Here is a 27510-nt window from a genome sequence, read left to right as displayed (position 1 = left end):
TTACATTACAAAACCAGCCAGCATATAACAAAGAGAACAAGTGAACAAAAGACCCTTACTCTCCTGTTGTGTCAATATGGTAAAGAATCCATAGATAATAAGCGGGACATATATGATAACCACATTCACAGTAGTTATAAGAATGAAATAAAATGCTTTTCTCTTCATGTGGATTTTCTCCTCTCTCTCTCTCCCTCTCTCTCCTGGTCCTGACTGCTTCAGAGCTCTGAGAACAGCCGAACAGCAGAACAATTGAATGGAGAAGAAAAATATGAACTGCATTGAGTAGAACCATGTAAGTGCATTACTGGTGTGTAAGACAAACAAATGCATGCAGAGCAAACAGGATCCAAGACAAATGATCGAGGCCACAGTGGAACAGATCACTCTGTATCTGAGGGGTTTGCACTTCAGAAAGATTACAGGATGAACCACTGCCAGATAACGCTCAACACACATCAGACACTGAAACAGAGGACGACCAGTGATGGATAGACCTGTTAAAAAATTTACTATATACAATATATCAAGACTTGAAATCCAAATTGACAGTGCTATGAACAAACAATTCAGACAAACACAACTCTCACAAATAGAGAGACTGAGGATGAAGAACGCTTGTGCAATTCCACTTCTTGTGACAATTAGCCATATAACATAGGAGTGTGTAAGAAGACCAAACAGGAAATTTATGATGTTCAGACAAAATTGCAGACCTTTCTCCATCTCAAGGGTATGAGTTGTGGAGTTTGTGGATGCTTCAGGTGTAGTGGAGTTAACTGTAGAGTTATCCATTTTCTTATCTCAAAATCTTACAAAAATAATTAGTTGCACCTGTGATAGACACAAAAATAGACACAAGTGTAAATGTACTTGCTATTATTTTGCACATAAACAAGTCTGTATGAAATATAGTCTAATTGACTGAATCAATGTATGCATTTAATACATTCAGGCCTCTATTTCTAAAAAGCAATTAGGGATAGGCACGGGTAGGGCTGGACAATTAATCATATTTGATCTTTGTTTCTGCCTCTCACATTTAAAATCGCAGACAGTTCTGCTTAAGTTCAATGAGTTAGCAAATATAAATTATAATCCAGGTAAAGTTGCAAAAGTTGTTTCTCATATTTTTAAATTTAATGATCTGTGTTTGACACCAATAGTGAATTAATGATGGAACCATCCCTTTAATAATAGATCAAATACACCACATTCCATTATTCAGCACAATACTCACATTACCTATACATATTACAAGAATTTCATTAAAAAAAAAAAGACATTAATTAATTATCATCTCATTTCCCTTCAATAGATAAGGAAATGGTTAATTTTACTTGGTAAAACAGTTCTCCTCAGTCCTATTTTCCTACACTACACCTTATTGACAACACAGAAATCATCATTCATTTCACTTGCCCCAAACCCTTACAATAAACCTTACACTGTGACAAATCACACTTACATGTTTGCATATTATCGAATGGAAATGGAATGGAAAACAAACAAAGTGAATTAAAAAGAATTTGTCACCTGAAGCGTGAATGCCCAGTCTCTCCAGATGTAAATAATTCTATGTGCTGTTTTTCAAAGCGGTCAGGATATATGTGCATGACTTTATATGTGGCCTGTTACATAAAACATTACTTAAGTAAACAATACATATGCAAATAAAGTAAAAAGAACATGAGGTTCAAAATGATAGATGGCCGTCGATTCAAATTGCTTAAATCATTTGAATAGAAAAAAAACAACAATTTTTCACTTCTGTAGAAATTTGAAACATTATGATACTTGTAAATTATGCTGAAAAGAGATGAAATCAGGCAAGACTAAAAAAAAAGGTCATGTTCCTCTTCTGTCACTTACTCGACCTTGTGTCGATGTAGTAACACTAGGGGTCGCTCTTGAGAGCCCCGAACACCTCCCATTCTTTGAGAAAAAATTATAATTGATGAGTGGAATTTGCATGCTACTCCCCCAGACATATGGGTATAAAAAGAGCTGGAAAGCCAACTCAATTCAGATTTTCTATTCGAAGCCAAGCGGTTATACAATCAGTGGAGATATGGCGCATTTCCAGCGGCTTTCTCTCCTTCTGCATGACGAGTAGAGATTTCGCCCCTGGGTGCTTCGGCAGTGCTAAAAGAGTGTATATTCCTTCTCTATAAGAGCACACATATTGACGTTGAACGTCTTTTTAAAGACTCGTCTTTATAAAGATGCCTTTCCGTCTTTGTGTGATTCCTGGATGCGGTCGTTATCTGTCCGCTTCCGACGGCCACGGGCGCTGCCTCATGTGTCTGGGCAGCGATCACACTGAGGCAGCGTTTGTGTATGGTTCATTTTCTCATTGTGAGAATATGACAACGGCTTTCCTTCTTCCGGGGAAAGCCACTCAAGCAACCCCCCGCGCTGCGCCTTCTACCCATGGGTATTAGGTCAGCCCAGCTGAAGCTGGAGGCAATTTGGTGAGTTCAATGGGCGCGGTCTCACTGGGTAATTCCCTTCGGACCTCCCGTTCCCCACCATGCTCGTTTGCTCCTGTCCGGTTCCGAAACGAGACCAGACTGCCTCACAGCCAGCGTGATGTCTTTTTTGGGGCCTGCGAGTAGGATGAGTCTTCGATCTCTGCAACGGAGAGTGCACTGCGATGTTGGACGCCGATGACTTGACTGGGCTGCCACCTTTGGGTCTGCCTGCCCAGACTGAGGCTGACACAGAGCTGACTAGAACCCTCCAGGCTCCCCTGAGCAATCGCGGCTTGATGATTGGTTCCTAGGTTCAGGGTGCCACACACCAATCCTGATGCCAGACGTTTGCTAAAATGCAAAATTCTGTGTGAGCATCTCGGTGGGAGTTTGTGCAGAGCCCGGTTTAGAACTCGCAGGTCTAGGATTGGCCGCAACCCGCCGCCTTTTTTCGGTACGATGAAGTAGGGGCTGTAAAACTCAGTCGTGAGTGACAACGTAAATCCATGGGCCCTGGATGGGAGACTCGGACGGCTCCGCCAGGTGGTGGCGTTCTGCGGGCACCAGTGCACCGCGATCGCATTACCAACCTGGGGAGTCGCCGAGCACCCCCTGGCAGCCCCACCGTCGAGGGTAGTGAGAGAGGACGAGCCCGCGAACTGGGTCCGGGCAGTAAAAGGTGCCCGCGCAACCGCGTGAGCTCATCATGCACTTCCAGGAAGAAAGGTACGGGGGCGGGGCGCGGCCGTAAGTGGCGAGGGTTCGGGGGGGGGGGGGGTGTTCAGGGGGGAGTGGAGGATTCCCCTCCATCCCGATACTCGCAGCTGTCCGGGCAAGCATGGCCGTCAGCTGCGCATGGCGACAGACTGAACCAACCCACTCTCCGATTTTGTAATCGAAAGCTCATCCATTTCACGAGCTGCAAACTCGAATTTGAACTCGCCCTGAGATGAGCCGGCGGTCACATCGCGAACTCGCTGGGGCAAACGAGCGTGCTGGGGAATGGGAGATCCGTGGGGGGGGGTTCCCGGCGGAGAAGCTCCCATTGAAATCCCCAAATCGCCCCAGTGCTAACCGACCCCGCCTCATACCCGTACGTAGAAGTACCGAGTCGGGCAGCCTGCTGGAGTGGATTTCCCTCTTACGAGAGAAAGCCGCGACTGCAATGTTGCCAGAATCATGCCCTCGCATTGAGAGAATGATCCATCCACAAGCACTGTCCCTGCGTGGGCAGTGCCCAACATGAGAGGCAGCGATAGTGGCTGTGGGAAGTGGAGAGGTAACGATCGCAACCAGGAAACATACACAAACGAAAAAGGCATCTTGAAAAAGATGTTTTTCGTATATATGTATATGTATATATATGTATGTATATGTATGTATATAGTATATATATATATATATATATATATATATATATATATATATATATATATATACTAAGTAGGTATAATATAAACTAAGTTGTTCACTCCATAGTTTTCTGCTGCTGAAGCGCCCAGGGGTATTTCCTCAGCACAACCGTGGTGTGCGAGGGGGAGGACCGCTGGAATGCACAGTAGATCCAAAAGCGTAGAGAGATGAATGGAGGCGGCAGAGGAATTCAGCTCTGTGTACTTGCTCGCTCAGCTCCGAAGAAGATATCTGATGTGTGTTTGCATCGTCACTCCTTTTATACCCGTATGTCCAGGGGAGGGGCATGCAAATTCCACACGCAAATTTCCAGTGGCCTTTTCTCAATACCAGAGATGTCTGGGCTCCGCAGGAGCGACCCTTAATGTCAACTCATCGACACAACGTCGAGTGAGTGACAGATAGGGAACATAGAGAAAAGTCTGCGGCTGGCACGGCCTGCTCCCATGCTAGTTACGTTGCTTCCCCCCCCTCAGGGATGTGTGGAACTATATAACGTCTTTTGGGGCATTGGAGGAGGTTACGTGCAGTTTGATGCACCTGCTATTACGCACGCAGCAGCCTGCTTGTGGCGCTAATCTAAAAATAAATACTCATGTCAACACAACTTAATAACCGATGTAGGGATGTGCCAGGATGGTTGACTAATCAACTAGTCTTACAACAACCAACTAGTCGATTGGTGAGGCAAGCTAGAGATTTTTTATCATTGTTTTGTTTTAATGCAGATTTTGAACTGTAAACCATAAATTTGTCTTAATCAAGTATTTCTTTTGGTCTCACTCAAATATCTAAGTTTTTTGAACTTACAAATCTTACAAAACCATAGACTTATGATTTTAAGTGTTAATGGGCCCTATTTTAAGAGAGCTAGAGTTAAGTGCAGTGCTATTTCATAGTCGCAAAGTCAGTGGGTATGGCCATAACATTTTTGTCCAATCTTGCAAGCATGCGTGCGTTAAGTCTAGGTGCAAATAGATTTGGGCGAAATCGCACGCACAACGCGCAAACTGGATTAAGTGAAATTTAATTCTGAGGTTGTCTCTGGTTATTATTCCACTGCCTGCATCCTATTATAAACAGTAGTGCATTCCCTCAAGCACCAGCAATATAAACAAAGACAGCACATTCAAAAGAAGTTGGTAGTGTAAATATACTGTATGCAATGCATTAGAAGAAAATCACATTATTTTTGTGCACTAAAATGCATACCTGATGATTGTCGGGCACATTTCTATGACAGTGACACGCTCCTGTTATAACAGTGGTGAATTATCATGGCCAGCAAAGCATTCTCTGCTGGCCTAACATGCCAAATGAGTAAATATTTTTCTATCCTTTCATTCTCAATCACCTTTTTGCCTATGTATTTTTAATCACTTTCCATTTTTAATTAATATACAATTAATATACAAACAAATAGAGAAAAACAAAATGTTTATCCACAGAATCCCTCAACAGTGCAAATGAATGAGCAACCAAAGTCAGATTCATCAGCCAATCAGATTGATTTATTTGTTCTTCGGGGGTGTGATCTTCAGGATATGTCCCGGTCAAGGCCTTCTAGCTGGCCTCGAGTGACACAATCATACTTTAAGTGACGTAATTTGAAAGTGAATCGCACAAGAGTGTCATTACTGCTGCTATCGCCATTGAGAAAGAGATCCTTATGGATTTACAAACACAAGATGTTCTGCATGACTGTGTGGTTGCTTCATTTATTAAACAGGACAGGAGGACTGTTTTCACTTCAAGTTAATTGGTTAGTGCTTTTTTCATTGTTATGGCAACATCAGGGGTTTTCTAATTGTAAATAAGTCTGCTTGAGCCTACAGTGTAGGATCAACTTTTGAAAAGTAGTGCTGCGTTCCATTATTATGTGCGAGGCTTTGCTGGCCCTGAGAATTCACCACTGATGCTGAGTGAGACTAAACAAATCATGCCAACCAAACAGGATCAAAGAGAAATCATCTAAGCCACAGTGGAACAGATCACTCTATATCTGAGAGGTTTGAACCTCAGAAAGGTTACATAATGAACCACTGCTAAGTAACGCTCAACACAGATCAGACACTGAAACAGAGGATGACCGGTGATGGCTAAACCTTACACAAAGAGTGCGACTACATTGACACATGGAAATCAAAATGTCAGTACAAAGAACAAACTATTTAGAGAGCTACCAGTCTTACAAACTGAGAAATTTAGGTTAAAGAATCCTTATGCAACTCCAGTTCTTGTTACAATGAGCCATATAACTTAGGAGTGGGCAGGGTTGTAGCTAATGGGGTGAAATGTGGTAATGATTCTAGGGGCCCACAGCAAATTATAAACTGTATATTTTCAACGTCAAGGGTCCCAGAATTCCTTGATAGGGCCCTGGGAGTGTGTAGGAAGTCCATACAGGAAATATATGATATACACAGAAATCTCCAATCTGTTTGGTAGCCAAAAGAAATGAGCTGTGGAGATGTTCACTGTAGCGTAATTCATTTATTATGTGACTTTTCAGCACAGATGCTCACAAAACATTGTGTCCGAGGAAAAATTCTGGTCAAAATAATTAAAAAAGATGTTGTGTAACACAATACTAATGTTTTAAATAGAATATTTGGTGGAATAACACTGATTTTCAATAACAACTTTCATACGTCATTGCATGCTTTCCACCAGGCATTCACATTGCTGTTAGGTGATTTTATGCCACTCCTGGCTCAAAACATCAAGCAGAAATTCAACAAACACTGGAATGTAATGGCTATCATACATGTAGAGATTCTGATTTAAGAAACATTTGGAGTGGTCTCTTATTTGTTTCCCAGAGCTGCTTAAAAAAGCTAATTATCTAAAAAAAGAATTCTCCCCTGATTTTTTCCCCTGCAGATTGAATGACCATTTTGTCTAGAAGTACATTCATCTCTTGTCTGTTTTGTAGTCTGACATCTAACTTAATTTATATGTGCAAATCAAATGTGACATGTCACTCATGCAAATATTTCAAGTTATAAAAGCACAGATGGTCTTCCATTAAAATTGTTTCAAATATTTGAATAGAAAAATAAAATGCAGTTTATTTGTATGTGGTAAGTAATATATATATATATATATATATATATATATATATATATATATATATATATATACATAAATAAATCATAGCTTTAGTTGCATTGACCAAATCATAATTATTTTACCGAGGACAACATACAGTGCCTTTAAATAAAAAGACAGAAACCAGTAATAGGCTAAGCTTATAATGAAACTATTTTATTGCACCATGTTTGCTTAAATCTTTTTGTAAATTATTGTTGTGTGTGACTTGGTTTAATTTGTAGTTCTGTTGCCACAGAGATTAATGCAGTAAATCTGACAGCCTGTCATAACACAGATATATATTATGATCATATTTTTTTAATTTTGGTTCTTCCTTAAGCTAACATTTGTCTCAGAAAATTTGCATATCAGGTGTTTAGTGTGTGCCACCTGTGGAAGCCCAGTTTCACATTTCAAAAGTTTTTTTGGGAAGACTGAACACTAATTTATTTTTTCAAAATTGACCCTGATAATTTATGCTAATAAAATATACTTTTGTTCTTGTAACTTTTGATAGCTAAATCTTTGGTTTTTACCCTTTAAGAAATATTGCATAATGACATTGTTCTCAAAATTAAAACACAAAATAATTACTACAATTCAAGACTGCAAGGAATACCCACTCTCATTCAGGTATTGTGCTGAGGAGCCAAGAAAAGGTTGCGGCCATTACAGTGGCTAGTACAATGGAGGTTACCACAGTAATTGAGACGTTCCCCTTCTGTCACTCACTCAACGTTGTGTCAATGTAGTGACACTAGAGTTCCCTATAGAAAAACGGTACAATAGCGGACCCGTTACATGAACTGTCGATGCAGGTGCAAGCAAGCTGCTGCGTGCGTAATATCAGGTGCATCAGACTGCATGTAACCTCCCCCAACGCCCCAAAAGACGTTACGTAGTTCCCCACATCAATGAGGGGGAAAGCGACGAGAATTATTGTACGCATCGGGGAAGGGGTTCTATTCCTTTCCTATTCCTTCAGGGGGAAAAGACCCTGCGGAGACCACATCCTGCCCAAAAGGGGAAGTCAACATGTGGCAATACGACACATCGTCTCACCAGCCGCACATGGAAGAGGCGTGGTGGTAGGTCCTGTCTCGAAGGGGAGGAGCTCTACAAACACAGCGACCAGGGGCAGAGAGAGCTCTGCCCAAGGGAGACGCGGATCTGACGACAGGGAGACCATACCGCAGAAAATACATCACAGGGGGTTACCGGAGTAAGTGGCACCTCTGGAGCACCTATCCCAGTACAGGGCATATAAATACCTGTAGTGGGTCTGGCTGAAAACTCCTCTGCTGAATTCGTGAGCCACAGGGCTAGGGAGGACATCCAGGGTCCTTGACTTAGTGAACTCGACTTTGGGTAAAAGTGCACGTTTTTGCCTCAGTGGAGGGGAAACGCGCTATTCGCAAGCTGATACACCTGGCCAGCTGTTCCGTATTACCAAACTCTACCTGTTCATACCTGAAAGAACACAAGACGAAACCGGCTCAACCCGGAGATTGTAAAATCTTGCGAAGGTATTCGGTGTTGCCCAGCCCACTGCTCTGCAGATGTCTGCTAGAGAGGTGCCATTTGCCAGTGCTCATGAGGATGCCACACTCCTTGTATGCTTGAACCCGCAAGGGGGCGGGCACTGCCTGGGTCTGGTAGGCTAATGCGATTGTGTCCATGATCCAGTGGGAAAGCCTCTGTTTGGAGACAGCGTTCCCTTTCTGCTGTCCACCAAAGACTAACTACTCAGTTTGCATCTGAACTGCTCTGTGATAAAGCATTTAACATTCAACATTTGGTTGAGTGAAATGGAAATGATTCATGTGTTAATACACACTGCATTAAAAGTTTAGGCAGAGGGATTATATGACTAGTCTTCCACTGGCCATGCCATGATATACAGGGTGAAAAACTCACTCAATTCACTGACTTATGCAGCCGAACTGCTCCGTAATACATCTCCCCTGAACTGGGAGACTAGGATGAGAAAATCTGAGTCTGGATCATGAACTGCGTACAACGTACTAAATGGTTTGTGTACACAGACAAAATTTCTTAATTTAATAAAAATATTTGACATTTTTGTTCTATAATATACAAGCAATTTGATTCGTGAAACAAAGGTTTGATGACATATTGGTGGCATTAAAACAATTACATTCAAGTTGTATCAACACACATGTTTGCAGTTGTATAAACAGTCTGCACTTATATAGCACATTTTTAATAACCTTAACAGTATTCAAAGCACTTTACACTGCATCTCATTCACCCATTCACACTCCCATTCACACACCAATGAAGGCAGAGCTGCCATGCAAGGCCCCAGCCTAGCATTGGGAGCAACTTGGGGTTCCGTGTCTTGCCCAAAGAAACTTCGGCATCTGGAGTCATGTGGGCCGGGATTTGAACTACGAACCCTATGATTAGTGGACAACCCACTCTACCACCTGAGCCACAGCCACCCAGTATATGATCAACCAGTGGCATCTGTACGCACCGTGGATCAACTCAAAACAAGCTTCACTGAGATGACTTCTGAGATGTTCATTTATATTCATCAGACTTATTCCTTGCACATGTTAGGCTGGCATTCCCCACTGAATTTTATCATGACTTCTGACAAACATCTCAAGTTGACTCTGGCATTGTCGATGGGCACAGCACATGATGACATATGTGATGCAGGTTCAAGTGTTGGATTTACTGCTTTATGTAAGACAGTGGTTATTCTTCATAATTCATGTTGTCTGCCATGTCGATGGAAAAACAAATCATGCATATTCAAGTTATTGAGTCTTTATTATAAATATGACATGAAGACCCACTGATTATAGACTTTCTAAATATCTGTTTGGTTACATATTGTTTTGACATGAGCATTGGACAGTAGCTAGCATGACCTGTCATTTCTCTACATAACTGTTGTATTTGTATTGAATGCACAGCAGAAAATTGGCAGCGAGGAAAAAGTAACTCAAACGTAATGCAAAAGTAATTTAATCTTTAATTTATTTAGTTTACTGTTTAAGGAGTAACACAATATTCTAACAAGTTACTTTTAAAACTAACATTACCCAACACTGGTCCTGACTGCTTAGACCTCTGAGAACAGCCGAAAGGCATAAAAATGAAAGGAGAAGAGGAGTGGGAACTGCAGTGAGAAACAGATCAATATTTAAGTCCTTTTTTACCATGAATCTCCACTTTTTGGTGATTCACATTCTTCATGCATATTGCCACCTACTGGTGGTCAAACTGGTTGATTCTTGCTGGTCAAAGGTGGAGATTTAAAGAAAAATAGGACTTAAGTATTAATCTGTTTCTCACTTACACCTGTCATCTCACTTCAGAATATATGAATTTAACCACTGGAGTTTTATGGATTACTTTATGTGATTTGTGTAGATTCAAAGTTCTAGCCACCAATCATTTGCATTATATGGACACACAGAGCATACAGAACTACAAATCTTCATTTGTGTCCTGCAGTGGAAAGAAAGTCATACACATCTGGGATGTCATGAGGGTGAGTACATGATGAGAGGATGTTCATTTTTGGGTGAACTTTCCCTTCAACTAAGTAAACATTAGAACAGACAAATGCATCTTACAGAACTTTTTTTTTTTTTTTTTTTACACGATGCACACAATAAGAAAATAAAAACATTGTATTCGCAGGTTTTAAGGTGAACAATTGCATGAAAGTTTTCCAATCCGCTGCAGATAAACAACAGGTTGTACAAAACCAGCCAGAATAAAACAAATATATCCAACAGTGAAATTTTCAGAATTAAACTGTTGTGTCAGAATGTAAATCAACCCTGAGATAATAAATGGTGCATATATGACAACCGTGCTCACAGTGATTATCAGAATGAGATAAAACGCTCTTCTCTTCATGTGGTTTTCCTCCCCTCTCTCTCTCCCTCTCTCTCTCCCTCTCTCTCTCCCTCTCTCTCCTGGTCCTGACTGCTTCAGAGCTCTGAGAACAGCCAAACAGCAGAACAACTGAACAGAGATAAATATTACGAACTGCACCAAGAAGAACCATACACTAATATATTGGTTTTGTGATTTTACACTAAACATACTAAAACAGGAGCCCAAACTAATAATCCAGGCAGCAGTGGAACACATCACTCTATATCTGAGAGGTTTGAACTTCAGAAAGGTTACAGGATGAACCACTGCCAGATAACGCTCAACACAGATCACACACTGAAACAGAGGACGACCAGTGATGGCTAGACCCAAAATGAAGTTTGTTAAACCCTCGAGACTAGAAAACGAGTGAAAAGAATCCATTACAAAGAAGAAACTATTCAGACAGTTACCAATCTCACAAACAGAGAGATTGAGGTTGAAGAATCCTGATGCAATTCCACTTTGTGTTCCTGTGACGATGAACCAAATAACATACGAGTGTGCAGGAAGACCAAACAGGAAGTTGATGATCCCCACACAGATTTCCAGCGTGGCCATTATCTCAATAGAAAGACTTGTGGAGTTTGTGAATGCTTCAGGCGTGGTGAGGTTCACTGTGGTGTTATTCATTCCTTCTTTGTTTATCTTCTCAGTCTGGAGGCTTTCAAAACAAATAAATAATCTATTAAATGTGACCTGTATGGGAAAAGGAATAAAAATAAAAAAAATTATAAAAAATCACAAACACAAAGATGAAATGGGGTTTGCTCTTACAGTGTTGTAAATTAAACACCTTTCTGAATAAAGGACATCATTTATGTTCATTAATGTCTTCTTACTGAACTGAAATAATTCACTAAACTTAGTCACTTTGCTTAATAGGTTTAATAGTGGAAATGCTTTATTCCTAAACAGTTCAGTAAATTAGTTGTTTTATCATTTAAAACATGCCACACTGACAAAATAAACATGCTGTGGATGACAACTCATCCAATTAAACTTTTGAAGGGACATTTTCAATTCCAGTCTATAATTCTAGTGTAAAACTAACCAGAAAACACCAATAATAAATGTGAAAATTTGATAATATTCTATGAATTCTCACAAAGTTATGTTTAATTCATAGCTTATGTTCATGTTGAAAATCTTGTGATTATAATTCATATTTTTTACCTGTAGAGTGAATGTCCAGTCTCTTTGTCTGTGTATAAACCTCTGTGCTGTGTTTTGTTGACTGACTTTAAAGCTGTGGAGGATATATGTACGCATTGTCTCATATGTTTCACATTGAATAAAAAAACAAACAAATGCAAATATTTAAGCACATAAATGCAAGGTTCAAAATATAGTCGAGCCTATCAGAGCAAACATTTGAATAGACAAATGTATTTTACTTCTGTGAAAAAATAGACACTTTTTTTCCATAATTGAAAAAATAATAATAATAATTATTAATATTATTATTATTGTTGTTGTTGTTATAAGATTTGTTATTATTATTATCTTTTGGATTATGATGAATTAACTAAACTGTGAACATTAAGAAAATATATTGATTTTTTTATTTTATTTATATATTGTTCCACGTCCCATCTTGTTTTTAGCAGCAGTCTTGAATTGTACTAATTATTTTGTGTTTTAATTTTGAGAGCAATGTCATAATGCAATATTTCTTGAAGGGTAAAAAAGGAAGATTTAGCTATCAAAAGTTATAAGAACAAAAGTATATTTTTATGAGCATAAATTATCAGGGTAAACTTGAAGAAAGAAGAAATAAGTGTTCAGTCTTCCCAAACGAACTTTAGAAATGTGAAACTGGGCTTCCACAGGTGGCACACACTAAACACCTGATATGCAAATTTTCTGAGACAAATGTTAGCTTAAGTAAGAACCAACATTCAAAAAATATGATCATAATATATATCTGTGTTATGACAGGCTGTCAGATTTACTGCATTAATCTCTGTGCCAACAGAACAAGGTGACGCTATTTCATTGATGAAGTGTTTGATTTAAAATAATAGCAACTACTTTTTAAAAACTTGTAACATGGGCAAGCAAAATCAAATGATACATGCAGTGTTTATTGTGCACTAAAAAGTCAAACGAAACACAATTGTAAGACCATGAACAAGAACAAGAGACAATGCACACAGGAAAACTACAAATGAAACCAAGTCACACACAACAATAACTTACAAAAGGATAATGGCAAACATTGATGAACAACAAACAGAAAACACCTCAAATCATTCCTTGTGTACATTGGGGCCATGGTTTGTTCCTGGCAGGCAAAAGATGCCCTAACCCTGTGCCCACCCTAATCCTAAACATATGGAGCCTGTAAGGCAGAGTAGCTGCTAGGAACAATAGATGGCACCTTTCTCCCATCGTGTCAAATCAATAAGTACAAGAAATATGAACAAGAGGAATAGAAAACACACGACTTACAAAATACATTACTTTAAATAAAACACACACACACACACACACACACACACACACACACACACACATGTTGTGTTTCCATGTTTTATGGGGACTTTCCATAGACATAATGGTTTTTATACTGTACAAACTTTATATTCTATCCCCTAAACCTAACCCTACCCCTAAACCTAACCCTCACAGAAAACATTCTGCATTTTTACATTTTCAAAAAACATAATTTAGTATGATTTATAAGCTGTTTTCCTCATGGGGACCAACAAAATGTCCCCACAAGGTCAAAAATTTCGGGTTTTACTATCCTTATGGGGACATTTGGTCCCCACAAAGTGATAAATACACGCTCACACACACACACACACACACACTTCTGAAAAACATCTCAATTTGACTCTGGCATTGTCGATGGGCACAGCACATGATGACATATGTGATGCAGGTTCAAGTGTTGGATTTACTGCTTTATGTAAGACAGTGGTTATTCTTCATTATTCATTATTCATGTTGGTTGCCATGAAACAGTAACACTTTACATTTACGTTTACAATTATGCATTTAACAGATGCTTTTATCCAAGCAACTTAGAGTGCACTTATTACAGGGACAATCCCCCTGGAGAAACCTGGAGTTAAGTGCCTTGCTCAAGGACTCAATGGTGGTGGCTGTGGGGAACGAACCAGCAACCTTCTGATTAAAAGTTATGTGCTTTAGCCCACTACGCCACCATCACTCTATTTTACAATGCAGGTGCATTAATAAGCATTAGTTCATGCTTAACTAATGCACAGATAATATTGAGTTAATGTATGCATGTATTAATGCATATTAGTGCACCCGTATTGGGTAGAAATTCAAATACATGGCTTCAGCTCATTGTGGTAATTCACATATTAATTAGCACTATTAGTTCATATAATAAATTGTTAGGGAATTAATCCATGATGCCACATTTAATTAATAGCAATTCATATATGACTTAATGTATTAATCAGACAGACTCATAATTAGTTGTTGATTTGGCAATCATTTATGAATGGCTTAGTTAATCATGAGTCATACATTAATTTAATATCATCTGTGCATTAGTTAAGTATGAATTAATGCAAATGAATGCACCCGTATTGTAAAGTGTTACCCAAGAATCTATTCAGACAGTTACAAGCTCACAGACAGAGAGATTGCGCTTAAAAAATCCTGATGCAACTCCACTTATTGTTCCTGTGATGATGAACCATATAACATATGAGGGTGGAGGATGACAAAACATGAAATTGATGCTGGATACACAAATGTCCAGAATGACAATAAGCTCAGTGAAATGAGTTGAGGAGTTTGTGGATGCTTCAGGCATGGTTAAGTTAATTGTATATTTATTCATTTACTTTTGGTTTGTCCTCTGATCTCAGAAGCTAAAAAAAAAAAAAAAAGCAGTATATGATGTTGTAACTGTGATCTATGGAAAAAGCCAAATGGAAAAAATCATAGGGAAATTTTCATTGTCATAGACTTTGTATGTCTACAAAGTTCCAAATTTAAACCTCTGTGATGTTTTTGTAGTTGGACTTCAAAGCAATCAGAAGTTCATTTGTGCATGGATTCATTTGTTTCTTGTCATATAAAAAACACCAGATATGCAACTATTTAAAGTAAATAAGAGACAGATTGTCTTAGTAAACATTTGAACAGAAAATGCATTTTACTTCTATATGGAAATCTTTAATCTGAAAGCTTATATTACTTTATTACATGAATAAAAAGAGTGAATTTCAACAACCATCTTTGAGGTTTGATGCACACAAATTAAATCTATAAAGATTAAGAAAATATCATAATTGAAAAACATTGAATTGTGTTCTTTGACCATGCATGTTTTGTCATGTGCAGTCTTACACATGTATATAATTGTACATTTTCATTTTGTGCTGTAATTGCACCAGACTTCACACACGGATCTGACTTGAATTGAATATTGCCTGAAAAGTAAATGTTCCGTTTTTCCAAACATTCGTCATACATCTTAAACTGGCCAGCACAGTAAACACGTGATATGGAGATTTAATGCAATATTCTCAGTGGCAACACTCAATATTTTCCCATATATTTTGAGCTCAATTTAGCTTATCGCGGCCCATTTGGCCTGTTTCACAGCCGACCCACCTGCCCGCTCGGTTCTCCCGATGGCCTGTCCGCCCCTGGTCGGCCCCAAAGTGCATCGGCCCACCAGGAAAATGCCCGGTATGCCAGATTACCGGTCCAGCCCTGACTGTATTGTGCATGCAGCAGCTGAGCAGACCAAGAAAGAACTACAATATTTTTGTATAATATTAACATTAATTGCATTGAATATAAGGGTAAGCTTTGAAAGAAGAAATGTATTGTTCAGTCTTCCCAAACATTCTTTATAGATCTGAAACTGGGCTTCCACAGGTGGCAAACATTAAACACCTGATATGCAAATTTACAAAGACAAATGTTTGCTTTAGGACGACCCAACATTTAAAGGAATGTTCCAGGTTCAATACAAATTGAGTTCAGTCGACAGCATTTGTGGCATTATGTCGATTACCATAAAAATGTATTCCTCAACTCATCCCTCCTTTTCTTTCAAAAAAGTACAAATCGAGGTTACAGTGGGGCACTTACAATGGAAGTGAATGTGGCCAATTTTTGGAGGGTAATGTGCAACTTAAAATTTTATAAAAGCATTTTAATTAATTCTTCTGTTAAAACTTGTGTATGATTTGAGCTGTAAAGTTGTTTAAATTGTCATTTTTACAGACGTATTAGGGTATTAGGGTTTGTTGACATAACATCGTCATGGTAACGAAGTTGTAAAATTGGTTATAACTTTACACCGAAAAGTTCAGTAAGCGATTTTATCTCACAAAAATCATGTTTTCATCCATTTTGTTTATGTCTTGTGGCTATTCTTTTGAAAAAGTGAGTATTTTTATGTTCAGAAGTGCCTCACTGGAACCAATATTTTTGCTTTTTGTTTTTTAATAAAAGGAGGGATGAGTCAAAATACATTTTTGTGGTACTCAACATGTCAAGGTCAAAGCAATAATCTCTGTGGCAACAGAACAAGGTGACTCTGGGTCATCGATTGAGTGTTTTATTGGAAAAACAGACCACAGATCGCAATCCTTAAACTGTGGCATGTCTAACGGTTTGCTAACCAAAGCATAGGTAAAGGATCTAAATGCAGCTTTTTGTGCTTATTTAATACATCAGTGTTGAGTGTGTTTCTCATTGAGTGTGATTCCATGAACATCAATACGATAACTGATAACTAACACAAGAAAACAGTGATTGAATGAGATTTAAAATCATTCGATTTTTCATTTTATGTCAAAACCTAAACAGACATGTGTAAAATGTCCCCCATAATTTAGTGCTTTGGATGTAAACAGCTTTAGCAGCATTTTTACAGGCCTATCTAATTTGAGGGTTTGAAATCAAAAGCAGCGACAAACCTGATGATATTAAGTCTCATGCAAACACGCTTTTCTTCCGCTGTCAGATTTTTAAATTAAAGACATGCCAAAAGACCCAAGAACACAAAACCCATTACACAGCCATATCTGATAAGCACAGTCAAAATACACTTATTCTGTTTGTAATCAAATCAGACAATTACAAGGTGTAGTAGGTCAGAGACAGAGGAACATGCAAACATGTTCTTAGCCCTCTTTCCATTACATCTAAAGTGTCACATGAACTATAAAAAGGAAAAGTACATTTATGCAGACTTTTTTAATGCAGCAGATGAGCAAAAAGTATCAAAATGCAGGAAACAATGTATCACACACATTTGAATATAATTATAATTTTTTTTTGACAAAATGTAGCTGTCTGTCTCCCAGTACAAAGATAATTCTGGTGTCGTAATCCCTAACTTATAGGAAAGAGATGAGGGAGTACCATACGAAAATAAATGTTATCAATTAATGAAATAATTTAATTTAGATAACTGACACAACTGCAGGTTTTATGGTGAACAGAGGCAGGAGAGTTTTCCAGCGCAGTGCAGATAAAGAACAGGTTGCACAAAACCAGCCAGCCCATAAGAAATCAAACCAGTGAGCCAAAGTGCCACAATGTACTGTTTTGTCAGAATAACATATAGTCCTAAGATAACGAATGGGAGATACTGGATAACCATGTTCACAGTAGTTATTAGAATGATATAAAACGCTCTTGTCTTCATGCGGTTTTCCTCCCCTCTCTCTCTCCCTCTCTCTGCTGGTCCTGACTGCTTCAGAGCTCTGAGAACAGCCAAAAGGCAAAACAATTGCACGAAGAGGATGGACAAGAACTGCATAAAGTAGAACCATGTTTGTATTTCCAAGTTAAGCAAGACTAAACAAAACATGCAGAACAAACAGGCCCCAAGGATAATGATCCACACAGCAGTGGAGCACATCACTCTATATCTGAGAGGTTTGAACTTCAGAAAGGTTACAGGATAAACTACTGCCAAGTAACGCTCAACACAGATCAGACACTGAAACAGAGGACGGCCGGTAAAGACTAGTCCTGATAAAAACATGGCAAATGTTGAAAGACTTTTGAACCAAAATGACAAAACAGAGAACACACTATTCAAGCAGTTACCAATCTCACAAACAGAGAGATTGAGGATGAAGAATCCTGATGCAATTCCACTTCCTGCTCCTCTCACAATGAGCCATAACACATAGGAGTGTGTAGGAAGACCAAATAGGAAATTGATGCTGTAGTAACACATGTTCCCAATGTCCAGACTGTTCATTAGCCCAATGGAATGAGTTGTGGAGTTGGTGGATGATTCAGGCATGTTGTATTTCACTGAAGATGTATTCATTTCCATCTTGTTTATCTTCTTAGCTCAGAATCTCGCAAGCATGAATATCTTTTCAACTGAGCTTCATGAGAAGAAGGAAGTGTCAATGAACTATGTAATCAGTATTACCCAGTATATATAATCCAGCCTGTTATTTACAGTTCCCAATTGGAATCCAAATAGTCAGAGCACACCATTATTAAATGACCTCAACATTCTGAAAAGAACATTAAGCTACTTTAATCAATTATATAAAGTAACCAGTGCAATTGATTTGCCACAATAACCTTGGACAATACAGAATAAGCACAGCTTCATTACTGATTATTTTTTTTAACATTAAAACATAATAACAAATATTTGTCAAAAAGATGAGATTGTCACCTGAAAAGGAAATGCCCAGTCTCTCTGGATGGGGATAAATTTCTGTGCCTGGTTTTGTAGACTTACTTGGAAGCAATCATGAAGATATGCGTGCATTGCTTTATATGCTGCATGTCACATAATATACCACATATGCAAATATTTAAAGTCAAAAGTATGAGGTTTGAAAAGACAGATGGTCTCATCCGAGTAAACATTGGAACATATAGGAACATACAGAAATAATGCGTTTTATTCCTGTGGAAAATGTTACGTTTGAAACCTCACAGAATTGTATTTATATTAAAGTGAAAAATGTAACAACAATAGGGAATGTAAAGAAAAGTTTGTAATTTGTGCTTTAATTAATGGGAGCTCTTTGAAAAGAAGAATTCTAAATGTCTTTATATAGAGTAAATGATGTTTTAGTACTTTAACTTTGCATAATTACACAATTACACATTTTTGATCGACAAAGGAAGGAGAGTTTGCCATTGCGGTGCAGATAAAGAACAGGCTGCACAAAACCAGCAAGAACAAAAAACATGAAACCGATAAAATAAGATTCATCAATGTTCTGTTGTGACATTATAATATAGAATCCGGAGATAGTTAAAGGAACATATATGAGTCCCATATTCACAGTAGTTATCAGAATGAGGTAAAACGCCCTTCTCTTTATGCTGTTTTCCTCCTCTCTCTCTCTCCCTCTCTCTCCAGGTCCTGATTGCTTCAGAGCTCTGAGAACAGCCGAAAGGCAAAACAACTGAATGGAGAGGAAGATTATGAACTGCAGCAAGAAGAACCATACATAAATGTAACTGTCAAATAAAAGAAAGCCTAAAATAAACAAGCAGCACAAACAGGAGCCAAAAGTAATAATCCAGGCTACAGTGGAACAGATCACTCTGTATCTGAGAGGTTTGAACTTCAGAAAGGTTACAGGATGAACCACTGCCAGATAACGCTCAACACACATCAGACACTGAAACAGAGGACGGCCGGTGATGCCTAGCCCAAATAAAAATGCTTTGAGACTTTTGAGTGGCGTAAGATAATCAAGCACACAGAACAAACAATTCAGACAATTACCCATCTCAGAAACAGAGAGATTGAGGTTGAAGAATCCTGATGCGATTCCACTTCCTGTTCCTGTGACGATGAGCCAAATAACATAGGAGTGTGTAGGAAGACCAACCAGGAAATTCAAGATGTACAAACAAACTTGCAGACTGTCCAAAAGCCCAAAGGATTGAGTTGAGGAGTTTTTGGATGCTTCACCCATGTTGTATTTCACAATAGAGTTATTCATGATCTCCTTATTTTTGTCTTCTCAGCTCAGAAGATCACAAAACATACAGCATAGAAAATGTGCAACTGTGATCTGAAGAAGAAAAAGAAGAAAAAAAAGATCAGATAAGTTTCAGGTAAAATTGGCAAGGCAGTTGTTCACATACTGCAATGTAAAATTGGCAAAGTAGCATACCAATGTGTATAGCCTTTAGCCTTTCATAGCCTATGTTCATATTGAAAGTTTCATGATTTTATATCAGATTTTCCTCAAATGAGTTTCAAGTAAACTTTGGATCTGTTCACCTTAAAAGAAACAAAAGGCAGTCAAATGTTACTCAATAGCTAATCCTGAAAATCTATTTCATAAGCATTTTACCCTTATACCTGACAATGACAGTAACATTGTTGCATTTTACTGAGGGATACAATAAGGAGAAAAAGAAGAGTTTGTCACCTGAAGATGAAATGCCCAGTCTCTCTGGATGTATATACATTTCTGTGCTGCTTGTTGTAGATTCAGAGCAAAATATGTGCATGGTTTCATTTGCGACCCTAATTTAAAACACCAGCTATGCAAATATTTCAAGGAAAACTACTGAAGTTTAAAAAAGATGGATGGTCTAAGCATTTGAATAGAAAATGTATTTTACTTAGGCTATAAAAATCAGTATGTTCTTTTTCCATTAATTCAGAGAAGCTGAAAATGTAATAATAAATAAATAAACTTTTTTTAATAATTGTATGTGTTTTTTCTTTGAAAAAAAGAGAAAACTTTGCTTCCTCAGACAGGTGGCACACATTGAGAGCCTGATATGTATTTTTTAGAGACAAATGCAAGATTCATGAAGACCCAGCATTAAAAATGTTATGAGAGAGAAACTACAGTAGGCTAAGTATATGTGTTATAGAAGGTTAAGTTGAATGCAATAATGTCTGTGGCAACCATCAATATGGGGGAAAAATACAGCTGTGTAATTAATGTATTTATGTGAAAAACAAACCACAAACTAATAGCAACCACTGGACAGCCAACTGAACACAGAATTATAATGAATCCTGAAATAGTATATGGGACATAAAGGGGCGGCTGTGGCTCAGGTGGTAGAGCGGGTCGGCCACTAATCGAAGGGTTGGCAGTTCGATTTCCAGCCCACATGACTCCACATGCCGAAGTGTCCTTGGGCAAGACACTGAACCCCAAGTTGCTCCAAATGGCAGGCTAACACCTTGCATGTCAACTCAGCCATCATTGGTGTGTGAATGTGTGAATTAGACGCAGTGTAAAGCGCTGAATACCGCTAAGGTTAAAAAAAAGACCATTTACCAAATAAAACACTCTAATAGTTACAAAATAGCCAAATAAAGCTAGCACAAACAGGAGCCAAAAGTAATAATCCAGGCTGCAGTGGAACAGATCACTTTATATCTGAGAGGTTTGAACTTCAGTAAGTTTACAGGATGAACCAATGCCAGATAATGCTCAACAAAAACAGAACCTCACTGAAACAGACTGGTGATTTCTAGTCCTAATAAAAACAGTGCTAGCATTGAGACTAGGAATCCAAATTGACAGTACCAAGAACAAACTGCTCAGAGAGATAACAATCTCACAGACCGAAAAGTTGAAGAATTCTAATGTGACTCCACTTCCTGTTCCTTTGACAATAATCATATAACACATGAGTGTGTAGGAAGAAAACTTTTGATGCTGTACACACATAATTCCAGGCTGACCAGTAGCTCAAAGGAAAAAGTGTTCATTGATTCTTCAAGTATGATGGAGTTCAGAGTTATTCATTTCCTCCTTGTTTGTCTTCTCAACTCAGCATCTCACAAAATATGAATAATTTTGCAACTGTGATTTATAAAAAGAGAGAGGTGTCAAAGAACCATGTAATTCAGACTAAGTTAGTAATCCCGTATGTATATAACCCTGTCTGTAACACCATACCAAATTTAAATCCAATTAACACACCATTACATAATGTCTTCAAAATATAGTTCTGTAAATGCAGCTTAGCCATATTTGACTCACTATCCAATGCATTTGACTTGCCCCAAACCCCTTGGACGATACAAATAAACATAGTGACATAGTTTTGCATATTGTTGAGGTTAAAACTCTGTGAATAAAAACAAAAGACTTTGTCACCTTGAATAGTAAATGCCCAGTCTCTCAGGATATATATATATATACATTTCTGTATCACATTTTGTAGACAGACTTCAAAGCATTCACAAGAATATATGTGCATTCATATGCTTTACATTATATAAAAAACACCAGATATGCATATATTTGATTAAAAGATCAGGTTCAGGAAGACAAATAGTCAGAGTAAACCACTGAACAGAAAAAAAAGCCATTTCCCTTAATAAAGAATTATTTCTTTTATTATTGTTTTAAAGCTCTAGGACACTGTAACGAGGCTGGCAACAGGTAGACGAAGAGACGATGATTATGATGATGAAGGGTGAAAAACCCAAGTGCATTTTATTTGCATGATGAATATCCCAAAAATAGACTTGTGTATTTCTGTGTGTGTGTGTGTGTGTGTGTGTGTGTGTGTGTGTGTGTGTGTGTGTGTGTGTGTGTGTGTGTGTGTGTGTGCATATGTGTTTTGGTGATGGTAACAATCAACAGAATTCTTTATTTATTTATTTAGCATGAACGGGTAATTTTGAGAAGAAAAATGAATTTCAGACTTCACACAAGAAGATACCAAACATAACCCCATCAACAATAAAACGATGTAATTCAACTTGCAAACAGTGAAACATGCAAACTCATTAATTATTCAAGCACATTGCACATTTGGAACGCCAGTTTAGAAAAGTTAAATAAAATGTACTCAATTTATTTACCAGTGAAATTTCCTAAAATTCATGAAATAACATGACACTGTTTTCTACTTTAGGATTGATATATGATGATGCATTGTAAAGATAACAAACGAATAAATAATATTTACTTAAAATCTTTATTTTCAAGTTCACACTTAAAGGGATACTTCACCCACAAATGTTCTTTCTCTCATAATTCACTCACCCTCATGCCATCCCAGATGTTTAATCTGCTGAACACAAATTCATATTTTTTAAGAATATTTCAGCTCTGTAGTTCCATAAAATGCAAGTAAATGGGTGCTAAATTTGTGAAATCTTCTTTTAAAAAATCATAATTTGTGTTCTGCAGAGCAAAAATTCCTTCACCTCTGGGTTGCGCGGAGGTTGAGTAAATCATGAGAGAATTCAACTTTTTGGTTAAACTATCCCTTTAAACATATTAAGTGTAGAACAGGGGTGTCAGACTAATTTTGGGTCGTGGGCATGATTGGACCAAGCGACATTGCCTGGGGGCGAAGTTTATATTTATAAATGATATATACTGTGTATATACACTCACCTAAAGGATTATTAGGAACACCATACTAATACTGTGTTTGACCCCCTTTCGCCTTCAGAACTGCCTTAATTCTACGTGGCATTGATTCAACAAGGTGCTGAAAGCATTCTTTAGAAATGTTGGCCCATATTGATAGGATAGCATCTTGCAGTTGATGGAGATTTGTGGGATGCACATCCAGGGCACGAAGCTCCCGTTCCACCACATCCCAAAGATGCTCTATTGGGTTGAGATCTGGTGACTGTGGGGGCAATTTTAGTACAGTGAACTCATTGTCATGTTCAAGAAACCAATTTGAAATGATTCGAGCTTTGTGACATGGTGCATTATCTTGCTGGAAGTAGCCATCAGAGGATGGGTACATGCTGGCCATAAAGGGATGGACATGGTCAGAAACAATGCTCAGGTAGGCCGTGGCATTTAAACGATGCCCAATTGGCACTAAGGGGCCTAAAGTGTGCCAAGAAAACATCCCCCACACCATTACACCACCACCACCAGCCTGCACAGTGGTAACAAGGCATGATGGATCCATGTTCTCATTCTGTTTACGCCAAATTCTGACTCTACCATCTGAATGTCTCAACAGAAATCGAGACTCATCAGACCAGGCAACATTTTTCCAGTCTTCAACTGTCCAATTTTGGTGAGCTCTTGCAAATTGTAGCCTCTTTTTCCTATTTGTAGTAGAGATGAGTGGTGCCCGGTGGGGTCTTCTGCTGTTGTAGCCCATCCGCCTCAAGGTTGTGAGTGTTGTGGCTTCACAAATGCTTTGCTGCATACCTCGGTTGTAACGAGTGGTTATTTCAGGCAAAGTTGCTCTTCTATCAGCTTGAATCAGTCGGCCCATTCTCCTCTGACCTCTAGCATCAACAAGGCATTTTCACCCACAGGACTGCCGCATACTGGATGTTTTTCCCTTTTCACACCATTCTTTGTAAACCCTAGAAATGGTTGTGCGTGAAAATCCCAGTAACTGAGCAGATTGTGAAACACTCAGACCGGCTCGTCTGGCACCAACAACCATGCCACGCTCAAAATTGCTTAAATCACCTTTCTTTCCCATTCTGACATTCAGTTTGGAGTTCAGGAGATTGTCTTGACCAGGACCACACCCCTAAATGCATTGAAGCAACTGCCATGTGATTGGTTGATTAGATAATTGCATTAATGAGAAATTGAACAGGTGTTCCTAATAATCCTTTAGGTGAGTGTATATATATTATGGGTGACAGAGCGCTTCACAATACACGGCGAATCAGTTACACACATCAAAGGCTTTTCTTTTGTCTGTTCTTCAAATTATTGTGCTCCTTCAAACGCACGTCTTTGTGTCTGACAGCATTTTTGTCAATGTAACTCTAACACCTTTTATAAGTTGCCCGCCACAGAAATGACCCACCACTGCGCATAATATATCCACATTTGGCGGGTTTGGTGGTTGCTAATTTTAAACTCTGAACAAAAGAAAAACACAGAATTTACTAATTTCATTAACCAGAGGTTACATCACAAATATACACACAATTAGTTGAAGTGAATCAAGTGATATTATCTACACACTCTCATGGTGAAATCATCAGGATTCGTACAACATTTCTAAATTTGGCTAATTCATATGATATTATGCGACTGCACTCGTTTGAATTTCCACGACTTTCACTACAACCAATGACGTCGTTGAATATCGTTTCCATCTAATACGCGACAAATACACTCACAACAGCTTCCTATCATGTTTACACACTACTGATTTGTTAAGTTTATATGAGGAGTTTGGGTAACGGCACATTATTAATAAGTATGTCCTTACGCCTCGTGCGCAGAACTTGCGGTTACTCATCCAGGAATTTGCATGTGATGAAGTCTTATGAGTTTATGCAAACAACATTGTGCGCAGACCATACGGAATAGCCAACTTGTAAATGATGTACGACTTTTCATGAGATCAGGTTGGAAACTTCATTGTGGCCATGGAACTTGTGTCACCCTCAGACATGGTTCCTTTTGCTGATACGTGTGTCTCTGCGAGTGCTGAATGTCCCACGTAATTAAAAGAAATTCCACGGATCATGCAAGCTATAACATAGCTACATGCAACACCACAAATGTAAATGTTTATCTGTTCTGCTGTTGCTAATAAAATAATAGTATGAATACATCTTACACAAGTTACACGCTAAATCAACGTGGATGTTTTCAAACATTACTTTTTTCCGCGGGCCGGAGAGGAATCCTTGGTGGCCCATATGTTTGACACCCCTGGTGTAGAAAGTACTTCATATTTTATGCTATATTTACTTCACCACAATTTTCAGTAAAGGTGCCACACATTGAACATCTGATTGCCAAATTTGTCAATCGAGCATTTTAAATTATGATAGAGAAATATATTGTGTTACGATATGATGTCAAGTTTAATGCAATAATCTCTCGCAGCAACCCTCGATATGCAAAAAGGGGTTTCTGGGTTATTGATGGGTGAAGTATTTGATTTGAAAAATAAATCACAAACCAATAGCAACCACTTACAGTTGCATCACCAAAAATTTTAATATCATGGAAATAGATAGAATAGAATAGATAGATAAAGAATTTATAATACAGAAATCTCGACCTTCTGAAAAGTGTGTTAATTTATGCACTAAATACATGGTCAAGGCTCCTTTTGCACAAATTACTGCATCAATGTGGCATGGCATAGAGGCAATCAGCCTGTGGCACTGCTGAGGTGTTATGGAAGCCCAGGTTGCTTTGATAGCAGCTTCAGCTCACCAGTATAGTTTGGTCCAGTGTCTCTCATTTTCCTCTTGACAATACCCCATATATTCTCTATGGGGCTCTGTTCAGGCAAGTTGGTTGATCAATTAAGCCAATCAGTGCCATGGTAAATGGTCTGCACTTTTATAGCACCTTTTTAACCTTAACAAAGCACCTTAAACTGTGACACATTCACACATACGTACACTCATACATTCATACACTCATACATACACCAATGGCGGCAGAGCTGCTATGTAAGGCGCTAGCATTCCATTGGGAGCAACTTGGGGTTCAGTGTCTTGCCCAAGGACACTTCAGCATGTGGAGTTGTGTGGGCCAGTATTCAAACCACCAATCCTGCGATTAGTAGCCGACCCGCTCTACTAACTGAGCCACAGCCGCCCATGGTCAGCAAACCTGGAAAAGGAAATCAGCATCTCCATAAAGCTTGTCAGCAGATGGAAGTATGAAGTGCTCTAAAATCTCCACGTAGACAGCTGCATTGACTCTCGACTTGAGAAAACACAGTGGACCAACACCAGCAGATGACAAGGCACCTCAAATCATCACTGATGGTGAAAACTTCAAATTGGAGCAATCATTTTTTGCAGTAATTATGCAAAAGGAGCCCCGACCAAGTATTGAGTTCATAAATGAACATACTTTTCAGAAGGTCGACATTTCTGTATTATAAATACTTTATTCTAATATTTTGAGATACTGGATTATTGTTCTCTTACGAGAGGTTCTCTCTTATTGCGTAAGCTAGCTTACGCTACGGGAAAGATTCATCTTTTCTGAGATATTGAAGCCAAAAAAAATTATCCTTAATTTTTGTATCCATTGTCAACGCAGTGCGGCAGCTGCAGACCTTGAGCGGGCTAGCTAGCGAGCTCATAGGTTGCTCTGCGGCACCTGCTGCAACCTATAGACGAGCTTGGGCTGAACTCGCGATCCAATGAGAGGCGTCCGCAGCTCACTGCATCAAAGCCCGCCAAAATGGGCGTGACTTGAGTGCATATAAGCGTAGTTCGTAGGCTGGAACCCTGATTTTCATCTCTTCAGCGAAGCTCTTCGCATCGCTAACCTGGAAGCCGCGTCGCCGTTCAAGGGGCATCAAGCAAGCGTGGACAGCGCTAGAAGAAGCCGGCCATCTCAGCCACCTTCAGCCATCCTGCGAGCTACACTATCCGACGACGTATCCTTTTATTCAGCAAGCTAGTTCTCACGAACTATTCACAAAAGAGTACGAGCGTCTTTTTCAAGATCTTTTTCTCAGCACAGGAGACCGCCACATCATCTGCGCTCTCTGCCTGGGACTGGGGCACGCAGAGCTCGCCCTCACTGAGGGCGGATGCGATTTCTGCGAGGAGCTACCGATGTCGACCCTGCGGGCTCGACTCGAAGCGCTCAAAGCAGAAACCTCCGTGCCGCCTTACCTTCAGCCGCCCAGGAAGAAGCGCCGCTCACAAAGGCTGCCAGAAACTGTGGTTGAAGCGACTGCC

General features: G+C 38.9%; 4 protein-coding genes across 4 annotated transcripts; all 4 read right to left on the bottom strand.

Annotated features, from left to right (window-relative positions):
• LOC127624518 (uncharacterized) lies at positions 1 to 1611 on the bottom strand. The gene is made up of 2 exons (XM_052099300.1): positions 1537 to 1611; positions 1 to 834 (listed from the first exon to the last, which is right to left on the bottom strand). The coding sequence occupies exon 2, from the start codon at positions 793 to 795 to the stop codon at positions 1 to 3; it is 795 nt and encodes a 264-aa protein (XP_051955260.1). The 5' UTR covers positions 796 to 834; positions 1537 to 1611.
• A 967-nt stretch (positions 1612 to 2578) lies between these two features.
• LOC127624517 (G-protein coupled receptor 4-like) lies at positions 2579 to 11537 on the bottom strand. Its single transcript, XM_052099299.1, has 2 exons — positions 10804 to 11537; positions 2579 to 2825 (listed from the first exon to the last, which is right to left on the bottom strand). Exons 1-2 carry the CDS (start codon positions 11535 to 11537, stop codon positions 2579 to 2581), a joined length of 981 nt encoding a protein of 326 aa, XP_051955259.1.
• A 5809-nt stretch (positions 11538 to 17346) lies between these two features.
• LOC127624515 (chemokine XC receptor 1-like) lies at positions 17347 to 18201 on the bottom strand. Its single transcript, XM_052099298.1, has one exon. The coding sequence runs from the start codon at positions 18199 to 18201 to the stop codon at positions 17347 to 17349; it is 855 nt and encodes a 284-aa protein (XP_051955258.1).
• Positions 18202 to 18976: 775 nt separating this feature from the next.
• On the bottom strand, positions 18977 to 19855 carry LOC127624514 (G-protein coupled receptor 4-like). Its single transcript, XM_052099297.1, has one exon. It carries the CDS (start codon positions 19853 to 19855, stop codon positions 18977 to 18979), a length of 879 nt encoding a protein of 292 aa, XP_051955257.1.
• Between the last annotated feature and the right edge of the window lie 7655 nt (positions 19856 to 27510).

The sequence above is a fragment of the Xyrauchen texanus genome, chromosome 31 (genome assembly GCF_025860055.1).
Source record: "Xyrauchen texanus isolate HMW12.3.18 chromosome 31, RBS_HiC_50CHRs, whole genome shotgun sequence".
Taxonomy (NCBI): Eukaryota; Metazoa; Chordata; class Actinopteri; order Cypriniformes; family Catostomidae; genus Xyrauchen; species Xyrauchen texanus.
This window is presented reverse-complemented; position numbering and strand designations above follow the sequence as displayed.

What these genes read in the sequence shown, in the direction of transcription:
- LOC127624514 (XM_052099297.1), bottom strand. Translation starts at nt 19,855, where the DNA reads ATGAATAACTCTATTGTGAAATACAACATGGGTGAAGCATCCAAAAAC.
- LOC127624515 (XM_052099298.1), bottom strand. Translation starts at nt 18,201, where the DNA reads ATGAATACATCTTCAGTGAAATACAACATGCCTGAATCATCCACCAAC.
- LOC127624518 (XM_052099300.1), bottom strand. Translation starts at nt 795, where the DNA reads ATGGATAACTCTACAGTTAACTCCACTACACCTGAAGCATCCACAAAC.
- LOC127624517 (XM_052099299.1), bottom strand. Translation starts at nt 11,537, where the DNA reads ATGAATAACACCACAGTGAACCTCACCACGCCTGAAGCATTCACAAAC. An exon ending in GCACCATTTATTATCTCAGG is followed by an intron (nt 2,826 to 10,803) that starts GTTGATTTACAT and finishes TTTGCATTTTAG; the next exon opens with CAAACGTCTGGCATCAGGAT.